We start from the raw sequence: 17,476 nt of genomic DNA on the forward strand, positions 1-17,476 counted from the left end.
GGGGTGGGGAGACAGTTTAATCTCTTAGAGCTATTTATTTAGCATGTTATTGTTTCTTTCATACACAGATTTTTTGTTTTCAGAACTTCCTGGCTGGTTACTTCTTTCATCTTCATAAAAGGAGATGATCGGAATTTGAACTTTGCTGTCTGGGATTTAACTACATGTTTTCCTGTTCCCTATCTGTGATGTTAGTCATTTACTTTACCTTAAACCTTGATTTAAAACTGATTTAAAAACCTTAAACATCTCTTAAAGCCTGATTTCTTCATCTAAATAGGGGAGATAACTTCTGAAAATGAGATCCTGCAATGCCAAGAATTTGGCTCTTCACTGATAAACAATAATATTTGCTGTCACCTTTATCATATTTCTCTTATTTATTTATTTTTTTATTTTTTGCTTTTTGGGTCACACCTGGCGATGCACAGGGAATACTCCTGCCTCTGCACTCAGGAGTTACTCTGGGCGGTGCTCAGGGGACCATATGGGATGCTGGGAATCGAACCCGGGTCGGCCATGTGCAAGGCAAGCGCTCTACCCGCTGTGCTATCGCTTCAGCCCCACATTTCTCCTTTTTAATCACAGCATCTTATCTGTTTTTGGCTTTGGGGCCACACTCAGGAGTGCTCAGGGCTTATTCTTGGCTCTGTGCTCAGGGATCACTCCTGGCAGTGTTAGCAATGGAACTGGGGTCAGCCACCTTGAGGCAAGTACTTTAGCCCCTGTACACCACCTCCTCTTCCTTAAGACTTACTTTCTTAAGCCTTTTTTTTTTTTTATTATTTATTTATTGAATCACTGTGGGAAAGGTTACAAAGCTTTCAGGTTTATGTCTCAGTCATGCAAATATCAAACACATTTCCCTTTACCAATACTTATTTTTTACCATGAAGAACCCCAATAAAACCCCACCCCCCACCCCTCCCCGTCCCTGTGAGGCAGATGAATTCTAGTTAACACTCTATCTGCTTTGATTAGATTCATTGTTTCAATGAAAGTTTCACCACTATTATTTAGAGTTTCCCCACCCCCCCCCCCCAAATCAGACATGCTGAAAAAGCATTGCGAAGTGATTTGCTTTCTACAGCTGGGTTCAAGAATTAAATGTTGGTTTTGGATTTCTGCTATTTTACCTATTGACCCTGGAAGTATTTCTACTGAAAGTCAGATAGTTAAGAAATTGGTTTCTGTGTTCTGGAGTCGTGGCCGTGCTGGAGAGCCGCTCGGGGGGGGGCAACCGGTGGCCTCGGTAGGGCGTGAAGGGCGGAGCGAAATGCCCCCCTTCCCATGAGGTTTTAGTCGCCCCCACACTCCCGGCGCATACCTGCTGTCCACAAGGCTCCCATGTGGCCGCCATCTTTCTTTCCAGAGAGGAGAGGGCGAATGGGGCAACACCCTTTCCCCTCCGGCAGACTTGATGGGCTGGATCAACGCATAGTCCGTTCACTTTTCTGCTCCAAGCTGCTGGGTTCTGCATTAAGTCCTTGTGCTTCTGGGGCCATGGCCGTGCTAGAGAGCCGCTCGCGGGGGGCGACTGGTGACCTCGGTAGGGCGTGAAGGACGGACCGGAACGCCCCCCGACCCATGAGGTTTTAGTCGCCCCCACTCCCCCGGCTCATACCTACTGTCCACAAGGCTCCCATGTGGCCGCCATCTTTCTTTCCAGAGGGAGGAGGGCGGAAGGGAGCAACACCCTTTCCCCTCTGGGCAGAAATGATTGCCTGGATTAACGCATAGTCCTTTCACTTTTCTGCTCCAAGCTGCTGGGTTCTGCTTTAGGTCATTGTGCTTCTGGGACTGTGGCCGTGCTGGAGAGCCGCTAGTGGGGGGCAACTGGTGACCTCGGTAGGGCATGAAGGACGGACCGGAACGCCCCCCTTCCCATGAGGTTTTAGTCGCCCCCACATTCCCGGCTCATACCTGCTGTCCACAAGGCTCCCATGTGGCCGCCATCTTTCTTTCCAGAGAGGAGAGGGCGAATGGGGCAACATCCTTTCCCCTCCGGCAGACTTGATGGCCTGGATCAATGCATAGTCCGTTCTTAAGCCTTTATTGACTTAAAGACTTTCTTCTTTTTATAAAAGAAATCAGTCTTTTGGAGTTGGGGTGGATTGGGCCATACCCAGAGGTGCTAAGGGGTTATTTCTGTCTCTGCTCAGGGATCATCCTGGCCGACTTGGAGGACCATATGGGATACCGCAGATTGAATCTGGGTTAGCCGTGTGCAAGGCAAACCCCCTCCCCACTGTACTATTGCTCAGGCCCCAAGACCTTCTTTTTAAAATGTATTTTTAACTGAATCATCACAAATTACAAAGTTGCAGAGATATTTGTGATTGAGTTTCAGGAGTACACTGCCATAACACCAATCCCTTCACCAGTGTCCCCAGTTTCCCTCTCACATGCCCCCAGCCTTCCCTCCGCCATTGTCCTAATGTTCCTTTCTCTAACTTACTACCCCCCTCCAACCTAGACTCAAAGTCAAAGATAGGAAAACTTTTTTTTTCCTTGGAGACTGACTTTGTTAAGGTTTACCAGACAGCACCAGCCTTCCGGAATGTTTTGTGTCTCATCTGTCTCCCTTGGTCTTCCTTAAGTAGCCCTTCTTTTTCTTTGTTTTTTTGGGGGGTCACACCCGGCAATGCACAGGGGTTACTCCTGGTTCTGCACTCAGGAATTACCCCTGGCAGTAATCAGGGGACCATATAGGATGCTGGGAATCGAACCCGGTCGGCCACATGCAAGGCAAATGCCCTACCCGCTGTGCTAATGCTCCAGCCCCCTCTTTAAATTCTTAAAAATAGCACTGTCCTCCCATTGTTCATTGATTTGCTCGAGCGGGCCCAGTAACGTCTCCATTGTGAGACTTCTTGTTACTGTGCTTGGCATATTGAATACGTCACGGGTAGCTTACCAGGTTTTGCCATGTGAGTGAGATACTCTCGGTAGCTTGCCGGGCTATTGAGGGGTGGAGGAATCGAACCTGGGCCGACCAGATAGGCCGCATGCAAGGCAAACGCCTTACCCACAGTGCCATTGCTCCAGCCCAAATTTTTTAAAAATTAAAAAAAAATTTTTTTATTCAATCACCATGAGCTACAGTTACAAAGCTTTCATGTTTGAGTTTCAGTCATACAATGATCCAACACCCATCCCTCCGCCAGTGTACATTTTCTAGCACAGCGGGTAGGGCGTTCGCCTTACCAGCGGCCAACATGGCCGACCCGAGTTCGATTCCTCCGCCCCTCTCGGAGAGCCCGGCAAGCTACCGAGAGTATTCGATATGCCAGACACAGTAACCACAAAGTCTCCAATGGAGACGTTACTGGGCCCGCTCGAGCAAATCGACGATCAACGGGAGGGCCTTTACCTTTACCTTAATGTCCCCAGTATCCCTCCCACTCATCCCCAACCCTCATCCCTCACCCCCCACCCCTATGGCAGACAGTTTCCCTCTTCCCCTCTCTCTCTCTACATATGAAGCAGCCCTTCTTCCAAGTTGTGTATTTCATTCTCTTTATCTTTGGCTGTCAAATCTGCTCCTGCCATTCTATCATCGGTGACAGTTTCTGGATTAAATTTTTAGTTCCCATTTCTCAAAAGTCCTGTCTCTGCAGCTTCTTGTTCTGTACCTCCGCCCTGATGGTCTTCTCAACCCCAGAACTCCTGTGTGTAGGTGTGACACTAGCCTTAGCTGCCGATAGTAGCATCTTGGATGCCTCATTTGTTTTCCTCATGGTCTTGGTCACCGTGCTTTGCACGTTCACCCTGAACGTGTCTTTGCAGCCATTCTTCTCTTTCCAGTATCACCACCAGTTTGTTTACTAAGAGTAGTTTCAATCTTCCTGGTCTAGGGCCAAAGTGGTAGTCCAGAGAGCAGGGCGTTTGCCTTGCATGAGGCCTGGCCCGGTTCAATCTCCAGCATCTCATATAGTCCCCCTAGCAACACCAGGAGTCATTCTTGAGTGCAGAGCCAGGAGTAACACCATAAGGATTGCTGGGTGTAACCCCAAAACAAAACAAAACAACGACAACAAAAAAAAACCTTCCTTGTTTTATACAAGTACTACAAGAATGAGTCTGCCCTCCTTCCTGTCCACTTCTGCTTCCTACAGACTTATCTTTCCTATCTGCTGGAGAATCCCAGTCACAATGAGTGTAACAGGGTAAGGAATTCTCAGATGGTCACAATTGAGGGCGGAGCTCTGAGCCACATCCACTGTGCTGAAACTCCTTCGCATGCAGGAATCTTGACCCCCTTGCCAGCAGACATTGCAGTCAGATCTCCTCCAGAATCTCCTTGCTTCTGATTCCCATCAGGATCTAGGGGTCATAGTGCCCATGATCTCCTATGGTCATTCTTTTGCCTCTCAAAGTCCAATATGCTATCCAGTGCACCACAGAGCCGAAAAGAATTCTTTTTGCTTCTAATTCTCTTCTGTTGTCCCAATTTTAGAAATCTTTCAGAATCCAGATACAGAGTAACAGAATGTGAATATGTCAAGTGTAGTCTCATGTTTAACTGAAATCTTTTGGAACTTTGTACCATCTCTTTATTAATTGAATCAGCACAAGGGGCTGTCATGTAGCAGTCACTGTAGGAAATGGAGCTTCAGCAGTGGATTAAGGAAAGTGTGCATGTTCTTGTGGATATTTTATTATGTGACATTTCTTAATCTTGTGTTTCATATATTATGACCATTTCTTGGTGACAAAAGGGAGATATCTCATTCAGGACTGTATCTCATTCACTGTGAGGTATTCATTATATTTCTTTTCACTTAAAAAATATATATATAACGGCATTCGCGGCCGCGTGACATCTTATTATCTCATTCTTACTTTGGACAACCTGGCAGGCTACCGAATGTAACCTGCCCACACAGCAGAGTCTGGCAAACTCCCCGTGGCGCACCCAATATGTCAAATACCAGTAACAATGATGGGTCTCATTCTCCTAATCCTGAAAGAGCCTTGAATGTGGCACTTTTTAAAATTTCAGGGCTAGGGTGAAGGAGACGTTACTGGTGCCTGCTAGAGGCAATCAACGAACAACAGGATGATCATGATCGTGAGATATATATATGTGTGTGTGTGTGTGTGTGTGTGTGTATACAAACTATAGATAGATAGATAAAATTTATCCAGGATAAGCTATTTATTGCAGCTGAAAATCAATGAGAGTAACCCAACACAACATTTAATATAAAATCCTATCCAGGTGTTGTGTAACTCAGTATCTTTGAACAACCTAAGTAATCACCAGCAGGTAAAGTATGAGCTAAAGTATGAGCTATGTGATTCAGTTGCCAAAGAAGTCATTATGACTTATAATGCTTTAATGGCTATCTATTTTTCCTGATAAAAGCCAGGTTCATTTTACCAACCCACTCCTTCTGTGTTAAATTCATGTTGTTGAGGGAATCATGTTTCATGGGACTCCTGCTAGATAAAAAAGAGAATTCAGAGAAGTAGCAGGTGGGGAAGGTGCAGGGATTGCAGAAGTGACTCTGCATAGACCCATTGAAAGGAAATGGGGAGGTTGATCTTGAAAGGACAAAGATTCATGACAAAAGGAAACCTGTGTTCAGACATGAGCAAGACTTTTCTAGAAGAGAGCCTGTGGTCAAAATGTTCTCAAAAAGAAGGCATGGCTGGTGAGAAAGACATGGCAAGTGACTTAGTGACCCCTTTTCCATCCTAGCTGCCTTCTCCCCCAGCTCATAAGGCAGGCTTTTAACTGTGGAACATTCTTCACTAAGTCAGTGATGGTTAGAGGGTTCGCTGGGAATAGGAGATGTGTGCCGAAGGTAGATAAAGGACCAAACGTGACAGCCTCTCAGTATCTATATTGCAAACCATAATGCCCACAAGTAGAGAGAAAGAGGGAAATTTTCTGTCATAAAGGCAGGGGGAGGGGTGGGAGGGGTGGGGTCTTTGGCAGGGAGGGACACTGGGGACATTATTGGTGGAAAATTTACAATGTCAGAGGGATGGGTGTTGGATCATTGTATGACCGAAATTCAAACAAGAAAGCTTTGTAACTGTAGTTCACGGTGATTCACTTAAAAAAAAAATGAAGAAAGAAAGAAAGAAAGAAAGAAAGAAAGAAAGAAAGAAAGAAAGAAAGAAAGAAAGACATGGCAAGGCATTTCTGAGGAAAGAAGACCATGAGTAGGATGAACAGAGAGTATTTCCTTGAAAGGAAGTGGACTTCTCAAACTATGGGAGTCCACATTTCTGAGTTGTTTTTTTAAAAAATAGGTTGTCGTGGGCCAAAGAGATGGTTCAGAGGTTTAGGCTCTTGCATGCGACTGTGATCCTGACAATGGTTTGACCCTGATGTGGCTTATGACCCCTTAAGCACTGCCTGGTGTGGCCCCTGAGTACTACCCCTAAAAATGTAGCATCCTAAGGAGGTACTGTGGAGTAGGGGGGAATGGTTAATTGCTGGAATTTATTGGTCTACTTGGAGGTCTTTGGAATAGCCAGAGAGGATAGTCTTTCAGATTACAGTCTCCATTTTTCAGATTTGTGTGCGTTAGGGACTTAAATTATTAAGTAAATCTTTGCTTTACTTTTTCTAAACTGGCTTAAGTCACTTTGTTAACACAGTTCAGTTTGCATACGGGATAATCATTCCTTATCATCTTAAGTAGTTTGATTTTTCTGGCCTTGGGCTCTTGTTGTAAAGCATCTGAACATGATGTGTTGAGTTGTGCTAAGTGTTAGAAAGTGCAATTGAAATTATCTTCTAATTGTGAGAATTTCTTTTTGGGATGGTGGGGGGTGATTCACCCAGAAAGTACTCAGAGCTTACTCTTGACTCTGTCCTCCATGGTCGCTCCTGGAGGGGCTAAGGGGACCACATGTGATACCAGGGGTCAAACTAGGGTTGATCACTAATAAGGCAAGTACTTTAACCTTCACACCATGTCTCTTGCTCAAAACTTGTGAGATTTTATGACTTAAATTGAATTAATAGATTAATTTATGTATGTATGTGTATGCATATGTGTGTGTTGTGTGTTGTGTGTGGTAAGTGGTAGAAACCTAGTATCTCACAGATATAAGGCACCCAACTCTACCATGGAACCCCCCCCACCCACCCAGCACAAAGTACTTTTTTTTCTTTTAATGTGACTTTGAATGGGATTGAACAATGTTCCATTTAAAGACCATTTTGCTGAGTTCATTTAAACCCATTCCCCTTGACAGATGCTTACCAGCACACATCCCAGGCTCTTTTTGTCTCTCATGATTTTTAAAGATGATCAACCTGATAGTGTCACATTCACACGCCTCTTAAATTAGTCTTTTGTGGTTCCAGTGGTTTATTAGCTTCTTCTTTAGTATGCAGTTTATTTTGTCTCTTGAAATTAGGTATTCAGTCTAGGTAACATGAATTATTGATAGTTATTTTGGCTCCAGGAAGCGTAGATCAATAAAACAGAAGAGTTAAAATTTATATCAGTTCAGAAGATCAAAAGAAAAAAACTGTATTTCTCTATAGGGCTCTGTAAAAATATAAAAAGATATGATACTTGCCTGTAAGCTCCAAATATAGTTAGGGAGAATATAGTATAAGAAGAATTTTTTTGTATAACACCCTGTGGGGAGCTTAAACTAGCTCACATATGTGACTTCAACATGTTTTTTAGTAATAAAAGCTGTTTTTAGTGTATATCAGCGTTGTCACTACTGACCCTTTCTCAAGAGAATAGATGCCTTGAATGGTATTATTATTATTATTTTTATTCTCTGTATAATACACTAGAAAAGAAGATGGCATGGGGGTTATGAATGCGTCTCTTTTCATAAAGAAGGAAGTTGAGGCAGTGAAGCTGTAGAAAATAGACATAGGTTTCATAATCAAACCTCAAGTCTTCTGAAGATCATAGTAGAGTTTCCATTATTGTGGAATCTATGGAGGAAAGAGGGCAGACTTTGGCTTTCTATAGTTGTTACATAATATAATTGAAAACAGAGAAGTGTAAATTAAAACAGAAAAAGAAGATGGCTAAATCATCTTTTCTGCAAGTGAATCAGGAGATGGGTTAGGACTCTTAATGTCAGGTGTCTGGGGAATATGAACCCTACATAATTCAGTAATAATTTGCAGCTCTAATTAGAAACATTGGGGAAATGTTTTAAACCACAACGATTATCTTTTTCTATAAACTTCTTGGTTGTAGTCATGCCTTTCTATGTAAATACAAATGAGAATGGGCATTTGCAATATCACTCGTTTGGAATATTCTTTTTGTCTAGGGTAGTGCTCTTTTGCTTCTTTGTAGAGTATCTGAATGTGATTGTTGACTTGTGCTAAGTCTGAACAAATGCATATTGGAAGAATCTTGAATTCAGATGTAATTAACCTGGGCAAGGGACCTTAATGGAATAGAAATTCAATGCAGTCGACTTCATTACCTAGGTTAATCTTATTATTATTGTTAATAATAGGCCTATTATTACCTATGTCAACTTTTGGGGAGAGTAGCCCTTCATTTATCTAGAAAACTACCTGACATGGTTAATTTTAGAAAATGTTAACATCCATCCTTTTCTGGTTGCCAAAATATTGAGACCAGCTGGTCATGATAACATCAATTTGTAATGATCTCATCAGTCTGAGTTACATGTTGCTGTTTCTCAGAACTTGGCACCACGTCTGACACGCATAATGCTGAGTTACTATTGAGCAGAATGTCACCAACTAGCTTTGGGGGTTCCAGGTCATGAATAAGCAATCACTTGGTTCTACACATTGTGTTTTCCGAGGAAGGAAAGAGGACTGTGATGATTTCAATGTCTTTCTGATGCTAGCATTACCAGTGTTTTTTCCTATGAATAGATAAATTGGTCATTGGCTATAGGCAGCATTTTCACAGATTCTAATTATTAAAAGGTTGTATGCTCATCCTGTGTGTTTCTTTCTCTCTGAATATCCACCGTGCTGACTTGGATGCTGGCTGGCATTTTTTTGTGGTGTGGAGCAGATGATTGACAGAATATGTGTGAAGGTACAAGATCATCTCAACTCTTTACGAAATTGTGTGGGTGAAACTGTTCAGGAAGATTTAAAATCAGCAGAAAGGCTCATGCGAGATGCTAAGAACTCTAAAACGGTAAGTTTCACTGCAAGTGGCCTGAGGTTATAGCATGAAAAGATTTTTAAAAATTCAAATTGGAAATCAGTTCCAGCTTTCTTTACCTTTCTGCCCAACTCTAAGGTTACTAACAGGTGAACCAAGAAAAAGGAATTAATTTTCACCTCCTTTCTGAGTCCATGCTAATGATCAATAATCAAAATGTAGACTAGAAACCAGGGAGCTGATATGATTTTATGACGTAGCCAGTTCTGAATATCTGAGAGGTATTGACGTTTAGATAAGTAGTGATTCATTTACAAATCATCCTGGGGCTGGAGTGATAGCTCAGCGGGTAGGGTGTTTGCCTTGCACGCGGCCCGACCCGGGTTCGATTCCCAGCATCCCATATGGTCCCCCAAGCACGGCTAGGAGTAATTCCTGAGTGCATGAACCAGGCGTAACCCTTGTGCATCGCTGAGTGAGACGCAAAAAGCAAAAAAAAAAAACCCCAAAAAAACCAAAAAAAAAAACCAAACACCCAATCATAATAATAATAAATAAATAAAAATCATCCTTCCACCAAGCTGAGATCACAAAACTCCCCCTTGGTTATTTTGAAAAGAAATCTGTCAAATTAAGAGGAATCATGCTCTGTTGAGTTCATCACTGAGAGTCCAGTTCCGGCCTACATTTTTGGGCCTGAGGTTACTAATCTATCTGAAGGATCTTTGACCAAGCATGGACCATTCCTAATAATAACTCTTCCCCCATTTTTATTAACTCTATGATGACTTTGCTGCTTGTTTATGTATTTAATTATAGAGGTTATTTTCATTTTTTTTTCTTTCAGTTGTTACCAAATTTGTACCATGTTGGTGCGTCTTGGGCAGGAGCGGGTAGCTTGTCATTCAATCCAATTCAGGAGACTCTGGAATCCATGGCTGGAGAAGTTACCAGAGTTGTAGATGAACAACTCAAGGTATGTGGCTTCTGTCATTTAGGGGAAATAAAATCGTTATGGTTTAGCAATGTGCAACTACAATTCTATCATTATGATCTAATTTATAGATAGAGATGGGCATCAGGACTACCTATATCTGATCAATGGATTTGATAGTAAAAATAGGGATAGTAGTAAAAATAGTCTTTATCTTAGGTAAGGTAAGGTAAAGGCCCTCCCGTTGATCGTCGATTTGCTCGAGCGGGCCCAGTATCGTCTCCATTGGAGACTTTGTTGTTACTGTGTCTGGCATATCGAATACTCTCGGTAGCTTGCTGGGCTCTCCGAGAGGGGCGGAGGAATCGAACTCGGGCAGAGGAATCGAACTCGGTCGGCCATGCAAGTCTTTATCTTAATTTATAAAAATTAAAAGAACTCTTTTTTTTTTCACATAATAGCCATTGTATGCTTAATTTCTTTTTTTTTTTTATTTTTATTAGTGAAACACCATGAGGTGTAAGTCTACCAGTTGTAGACTTACAGATTTTTGTGCTTGGGTTTCGATTATACAATGATCAAATACCCATCCCTCCACCAGTGCCCATTTTCCACCACCATGGATCCCAGTATCCCTCCCACCCCCCATCCCCCCATCCCACCCTGCCTCTGTGGCAGGGCATTCCCTTTTGTTTTCTCTCTCCTTTTGGGTGTTGTGGTCTGCTAAAGAGGCATTGAGTGGCAATCATGTTCGGTCCATAGTCTACTTTCAACATGCATCTCCCATCCTGGGAGGATCCTCCCAACACCCTTTATTTGGTGCTCCCTTCTCTATCTGAGCTGCCCTTTCCCCTAGAATGCCCAGCTGGCCTCTAGGCCATGGAGTAATCCTCCTGGTACTGATCTCGGCTATTCTTGGGTATTAATCTCCTATTTTGTTACTTTATGTCCCCCAGATGAATGCAATCTTTTTATGTCTATCCTTCTCTTTCAGACTCATTTCACTTAGCATAATACTTTCCATGTAGTACCACTTGTATGTAAATTTCATGACTTCATCTTTTCTAACAGCTACATAGTACTCCATTGTGTAGATGTACCAAAGTTTCTTTAACCAGTCATCTGTTCTTGGGAACTCTTTTTTTAGTCGAGTGACCATGAGATACACAGTTAGAAAGCTGTTCAGTCGTACAATGATCCAACGTCTATCCCTCCACCATTGTCCATTTCCTTCAACCAGTGACCCCAGTTTCCCTCCTTCCACCCCCACTCCCCCAGCCTGCCTCTATGGCTCTATGGCAGGCACTTTTCTCTCTCTCTCTCTCTCTCTCTCTCTCTCTCTCTCTCTCTCTCTCTCTCTCTCTCTCTCTCTCTCTCCTGCATGCATACTCTTAAAAGAACTGCTTATATAATGTGTCAAATTCATTTTACTTTTGATGGTAACTTTTTTTTTTATTTGCCTTTTGGGTCACATCCAGTGATGCTCAGGGGTTTCTCCTGGCTCATACACTCAGGAATTACTCCTGGCGGTGCTCAGGGGACTATATGGGATGCTGGAAATCAAACTGGGCTCCGCCACATACCAGGCAAAAGCCCTACCCACCGGGCTATCGCTCCAGCCCCTTGATGGTAAATTTTTGAATGAGCTTAATTTAAAATGGGCTGCCAGTGATTAGAGAATGATAATTTCAAAGTGAAGTCTGCTTTAGAAAAAAACTATGTTTTATTAGGATATTATGGTATGTGATTTAGAGACTGGAAGCTATGTAGATGCTGCTTCTATAGAGAGTTTGCTATGAGGTGAACAGATAAGGGTCCTGGCAAAGACCTGGTTGCAGGTTCACTAAAATAATTTAGAATGAGGTTACGAGGCATGCATATCTTTGTCAAGTGTCTGAAAGAAGAAAGTCTGACGTCTGAAATTGAAGCGCATAGTGTAACCTTAAACTCGCTTTCTCTAAGGGTAATTTATTGAAGCACTAGAGTAATTTCACATTCAGAAAGTTCATAATTTTCGATCAGCCTGTTTATGAGCATGCCTTAAAAAGACTTAGCAAGGGTCCAGAGAGATAGTACAGAGGGTTAGGGTGGTTGTCTTGCACACAGTCCTCCCTTTCATCCCAACACCACCAGGACTAATCCCTGAGCACAGGAGTAAGCTCCGAGCACTGCTTGGTGTGGCCCCCAAACAAAAAATCAGACGAACGAACAAAACTCTTGATAAAATGGGATCTGAAGAAAGTTCTAGGATTTTCGTGTTTGCCTTACACCCCACTTTCCCTGGTTTGAATCTAGCCCCACATATGTTCCTTCGAGCACCACCAAGGATCACTTCTGAACACAGAGCTGGGAATAGCCCCTGAGCACCACTGGCTGTGACCCCAAGCCCCCAAAAATAAATAAACCAAAATGCCTATAACTGGGGCTAGAGAGGTAGCCCAGTGGTATGACACTGGCCTGACATGCAGCCGCCCAAGTTCAATCTCTACACTTTGGGTGTTTCACGGCGACTTCTTCAGGTAGGAGTGATCAATAAATAGCTCCATTTTCGGTCCTTCTCCAGCCTCAAGAAATTGGAAGAAAATTGGGTTGAAAATTCCAAACTTCGAATCAGAACTTATTCTTTCTAGTGACTATCTAGAATCCCAGGCAGAGTCACCTCAGTCAATCGGAAGGCACTGGTGCCACCCCGGAAATTGCAAGGATTTCAGGAGCTTCGTCAGGGATGGGGGTTCCTGCCTTGAGTAGAGTGGAAGGTGTCCCTAGCTGGTTCTTCCTGCTCAGTCCACTGTCAGGTTTCAGGAGTTCTGTGCCAGGAACTGGGGACAGAGACCAATGGCCGTTTTCTCTTGTCTTATAACAAGTATAGTTTACTTGCTTTTTTGCTGGTCCAGTAAATGCCAACATTAACTCATCACTAGATCAAACTGCACGCATACCTCCAGGCTTCACATTTCACAAATCACAAATCACAAATCGTCCTGTTAATCGTTGATTGCCTCGAGCAGGCCCCAATAACGTCTCCTTCATCCTAGCCCTGAGATTATATTCAAGGCTCTTTAGGAGAATGAGACCCATCATTGTTACTGGTATTTGGCATATTGGGTACGCCACGGGGAGTTTGCCAGACTCTGCCGTGGGCTTCACATTTATCTGCCAGCTATTCTCTGGTGGCAAAGCACTTGCTTGTTTTGCCACATCCTCACTTGACCTGAGTATATTAACCTTTTGGAGGGAGTGGGGAGAAGCATTGGCCATACTCAGAAGTGTTCAGGTGCTTTTTCCAGCTCTTATCTCAGGAGTGATCCCTGGCAGTGCTCAGAGAACCAGGTGTGGCACCAGAGGTTTGAGCCACATCAGCCGCATGCAGGACAAACTCCTTATCTCTTTTCTTCTTGTACTATCTCTTCAGCCCCAAACATTATTAACCCGCACACCTGTTGGCTTATTAATATTTGTCGTGTAATGGGTTCCAGCACATCGCAGTGTCTTTTGGAGTTCTCTAATAACCAGAAATGCAGCAAATAATTTTATTTTTCACTTGTATTTTGTTTGTAAATTTCATGTCTGTGTCTTTGCTAGTTTTTCCTTTTCTTTTGTATGAAATCCTCGCATGCTAAGAACTGTCTGGCCTGTCAAACATTTCTAGCGTTGCACTAGGAGCTTCCCTGTCAACTTCCCACTGTTACTGTCATCAACTCTCCTAACGCACAGTGTTCCCTAGTCCCCTGAGTGCCCATTTCCTTCTCCGTCACCAGTGGTTGGAATTAGCTATCACCAGCCCTGGCCAGGGAGAGGCTCTGAGGCAAGGACCCGAAGTAAAACACACATGAATTTTTTCTTCTCTTTTTGGGTCACACCTGGCGATGCACAGGGGTTACTCCTGGCTCATGCACTCAGGAATTATTCCTGGCGGTACTCGGGAGACCATATGGGATGCTGGGAATCGAACCCGGGTCAGCCGCGTGCAAGGCAAATGCACTACCCGCTGTGCTATCACTCCAGCTCCCGCATGAGTTTTTTAAAGCCTGCAGTTCTATAAAGGTAGCTCAGCCCCAGCTATTTTTCTGTGAACAAACCTTGCCCAGAGTTGTGGGCGCTGACCTCTGACCCCTTGTCAGTGTCATCCTGTTCTCCATTCATCACAGCTTCCTTATTTGCAAGTGACATGACAGGCTTTTCTTTCCTTGTCACTGCCTGTCAGTGACAAGGAGAGAAAAGCTCCTGAATGACCTGTGAGGTTTCTGCTTCCTGGCAGGCTTTAAGGCCTCTCCTTCCTTCTCAGTTTAAGTTTCTTTTCCCTCACGGGAACATCTGCCATGAATCAGAACAAGAGCTTCATCACCACGTCGTAATGAAATGTGGCTTGTTCATTAGGCCTGTTCCTCTCCTCGAACTGGATAGCCATGGGGCTTTCCATCATTTCCTTAAACTAGAAGGATTCAGCCTCTCTTCTGCTTGCCTCTAGTTTACCTGACAAGAGTATTCCCGGGGCTGGAGCGATAGTACACTGAGTAGGGCGTTTGCCTTGCACGCAGCCAACGGGGGTTCGATTATCAACATCCCATATGGTCCCCCGAGCACTGCCAGCAGTAATTCCTGAGTGCAGGGCCAGGAGTAAACCCTGAGAATTGCCGGGTGTAACCCAAAAAGCGAAAGAAAGAAAGAAAGAAAGAAAGAAAGAAAGAAAGAAAGAAAGAAAGGAAAAAAGAAAGAAAGAAAGAAAGAGTATTCCTCTTTCGGGGCTGGAGCTCCCCTGAGAATCGCCGGGTGTGACCCAAAAAGCAAAATAAATAAATAAATAAACAAACAAACAAATAAATAAATAAAGAGTATTCCTCTTCTGGGGCTGGAGCCATAGTTGGGGGTTAAGGTGCTTGCCTTCTGTGCAACTGACCTGAGTTTAATACCTGGCACTGTGTGGTCTCCAGAGCATCTCCAGGACCGCCCTTAGCACAGAGCTGGGAGGAGCCCCCTGAACAGCAGGATGTGACTGAAACATTTAGCTGTTTATTCAGCCTTCTCTCTTTCTTTTCAAATCAGGCAGGAAAAATAGAATTTTTGCTACTATCTCTATTCCATTTCTTATGGTCCCATATATGTTTTTCTGCTAGTATTAGATTTTCCTGGTTAAAAGTGAGTTTTTTTTTTTTTTCTTTTCCAGGGCAGCAGAGGGACCAGAGCCTGTAATTCAGATTTAGTTGCTCTTTATTAGGAATTCTTTGCAGAATTCAAAACTCAGTCAGTAGCTGTTGTGATGAATAACATTATTGCTGGTATCAGAAACAACATCCTCATACCTGCTTTGAATTGATAATCAATTTTTTTCAGTGTCCTTCTTTTTCACTATCCAGTTATTTCTCTCTTCACATTCATAGCTGCAAATAATTGTCATTTATGGTAGGCAATCCAAAAACCAAAAAACATGTAAGAAAAATAATTTAAGTAATAAAATACAAAAAAGAAAATTTTCAAATTCTCTAAAATTAATGTTATAACTGCTAAAGTGACATGATTATTTGATAGTAGTCATTTTACATTAAGTAGCACTGTCCTCCTGTTGTTCATTGATTTGCTCAAGCGGGCCCAGTGACGTCTCCATTGTGAGACTTGTTGTTACTGTATTTGGCATATCGAATACGTCACAGGCAGCTCGCCAGGCTTTGCCGTGCGGGCGAGATACTCTTGGTAGCATCGAACTTGGGTGAGCCTGGTTGACCGCGTGCAAGGCAAACGCTCTACCTGCTGTGCTATCGCCCCAGCCCTATATTATAGTAAATTGGAAAAAATAGAGCTGTCAGGCCTGGATTTGTGTCCTGGTCTAGCTGACTGTTTTAAACAAGCCATCTCAATTGCTGTATGTTACGCCTTTTAGATATTTGTAAAGTTGGTGATGTGTAAGTCTGTAGGTACTGAGGGAATTTCTTTCAACTCCAATATTGATCATCCTGTATCCTGGTCAGAGACAGACATTTTAAATATTGCCTGAGCACAAATAACTCTCAAACATCTTTTAGAAACTATTGTTTAAAGGGTCCCGGAGGACTGGTCAGTGGATGGAAACTTCCACGGAGTGTGTGGGGAGGGCGGGGAGTGGGGATGAAGAGCAGTCAGAATAGAGAAGGGACCAGCATGACAATAATAGTTGGAATAGGGATAATAGGGATATACTTGATTACCTTTCATTGTCTGTATTGCAAACCATAAGACCCAAAAATGGGCGGGAGAGACAGAGAGAGAGAGAGAGAGAGAGAGAGAGAGAGAGAGGAAAGAGAGAAGAGGTGGGGGGAAGGAGAGAAACTAGGACCATTGATGGTTGGAAATGGGAAATGTATACTGGTAAAGGGGCAGGTGTTGAAAATTATATGACTGATGGGGCTGGAGTGATAGCACAGTGGGTAGCGCGTTTGCCTTGCATGCGACCGACCCGAGTTCGATTCCCAGCATCCCATATGGTACCCTGAGCATCACAGGGAGTAACTGCTGAGTGCAGAGCCAGGAGTAAGCCCTGTGCATCGCCGGGTGTGACCCCAAAAAGCAAAAAATAAAAAATAAATTAACAAAATTCTATGACTGAAATCCAATAATGAATAACTTTGTAACTGTGTATATCACTGTGATTCAATAAAAATATTTTTTAGATAAAAAAATTAAATAAAAGCTATTGTTTTGAAAATAAAATGGCAGGAGCCAGCCAGCCTTCTTAGCAAGCTCCCTGAAGAAAGTAGTACATTTTGAGTATTTCTGTCTCTGAAAATGATGGTTTTTTTGGGGGGGGGGGGGCAGGATTGACCTCCTGTTGTTTTGTTTTTGTTTGGGAGGTTTTAGGATGTGTTCAGGGGACAATATTTGATGCTGGGGATTGAACCAGGTAAGCCGCACGCAATACAAGCACCTGACCTGTTACCCTATCTCTCTGGCTATAGGTATTTTTATTTATTTATTTATTTATTTTTTGCTTTTTTGAATCACACCCGGCAATGCAAAGGGCTTACTCCTGGCTCTGCACTCAGGAGTTACTCCTGGCGGTGCTCAAGGGACCATATGGGATGCTGGTAGTCAAACCCTGGTCGGTCACGTGCAAGGCAAACGCCCTACCCTCTGTGCTATCTCTCCAGCCCTGTAGGTATTTTGAAAATGACAGCTCCCCTGGTGTTTTCTTGTTTGTGATGGTAATATTGAGGAGTCTTTGAGTAGCCATATATGAATAAATGGAATTTGACAGTTTGACATAATTCTCTAATTTTTCTCTTCTGGTAAATTTTAGTGCTTGTTTTAGCATTGAAAATTCCTGATTTTACTCAGGCCTTAGCCTGTGAAATATTTCACTGATACTTTTCATATTTACTTTAAAAATGGGTCCTGAGTGCTGCGGCTTGGCATTTTTTTTTTCTTTTTGGGTCACACCCGGAAATGCTTTACTCCTGACTCTGCACTCCTGGCG

At 43.1% G+C, this 17,476-nt stretch overlaps 1 protein-coding gene across 10 annotated transcripts in view; it reads left to right on the forward strand.

The window, feature by feature from the left end:
• The window catches only part of CARMIL1 (capping protein regulator and myosin 1 linker 1), a 362,886-nt gene that overhangs the window by 268,044 nt on the left and 77,366 nt on the right, over positions 1-17,476 (forward strand). For all 10 annotated transcript variants that reach the window (XM_056132249.1, XM_056132250.1, XM_056132255.1 and 7 more), the window contains exons 25-26: positions 9,003-9,131; positions 9,946-10,074. In XM_056132249.1, coding sequence (XP_055988224.1) covers positions 9,003-9,131; positions 9,946-10,074 — 258 coding nt within the window. The remainder of the gene's footprint in view (positions 1-9,002; positions 9,132-9,945; positions 10,075-17,476) is intronic.

Source organism: Sorex fumeus, unplaced genomic scaffold, assembly GCF_029834395.1.
Source record: "Sorex fumeus unplaced genomic scaffold, SorFum_2.1 ptg000094l, whole genome shotgun sequence".
Classification (NCBI taxonomy): Eukaryota; Metazoa; Chordata; class Mammalia; order Eulipotyphla; family Soricidae; genus Sorex; species Sorex fumeus.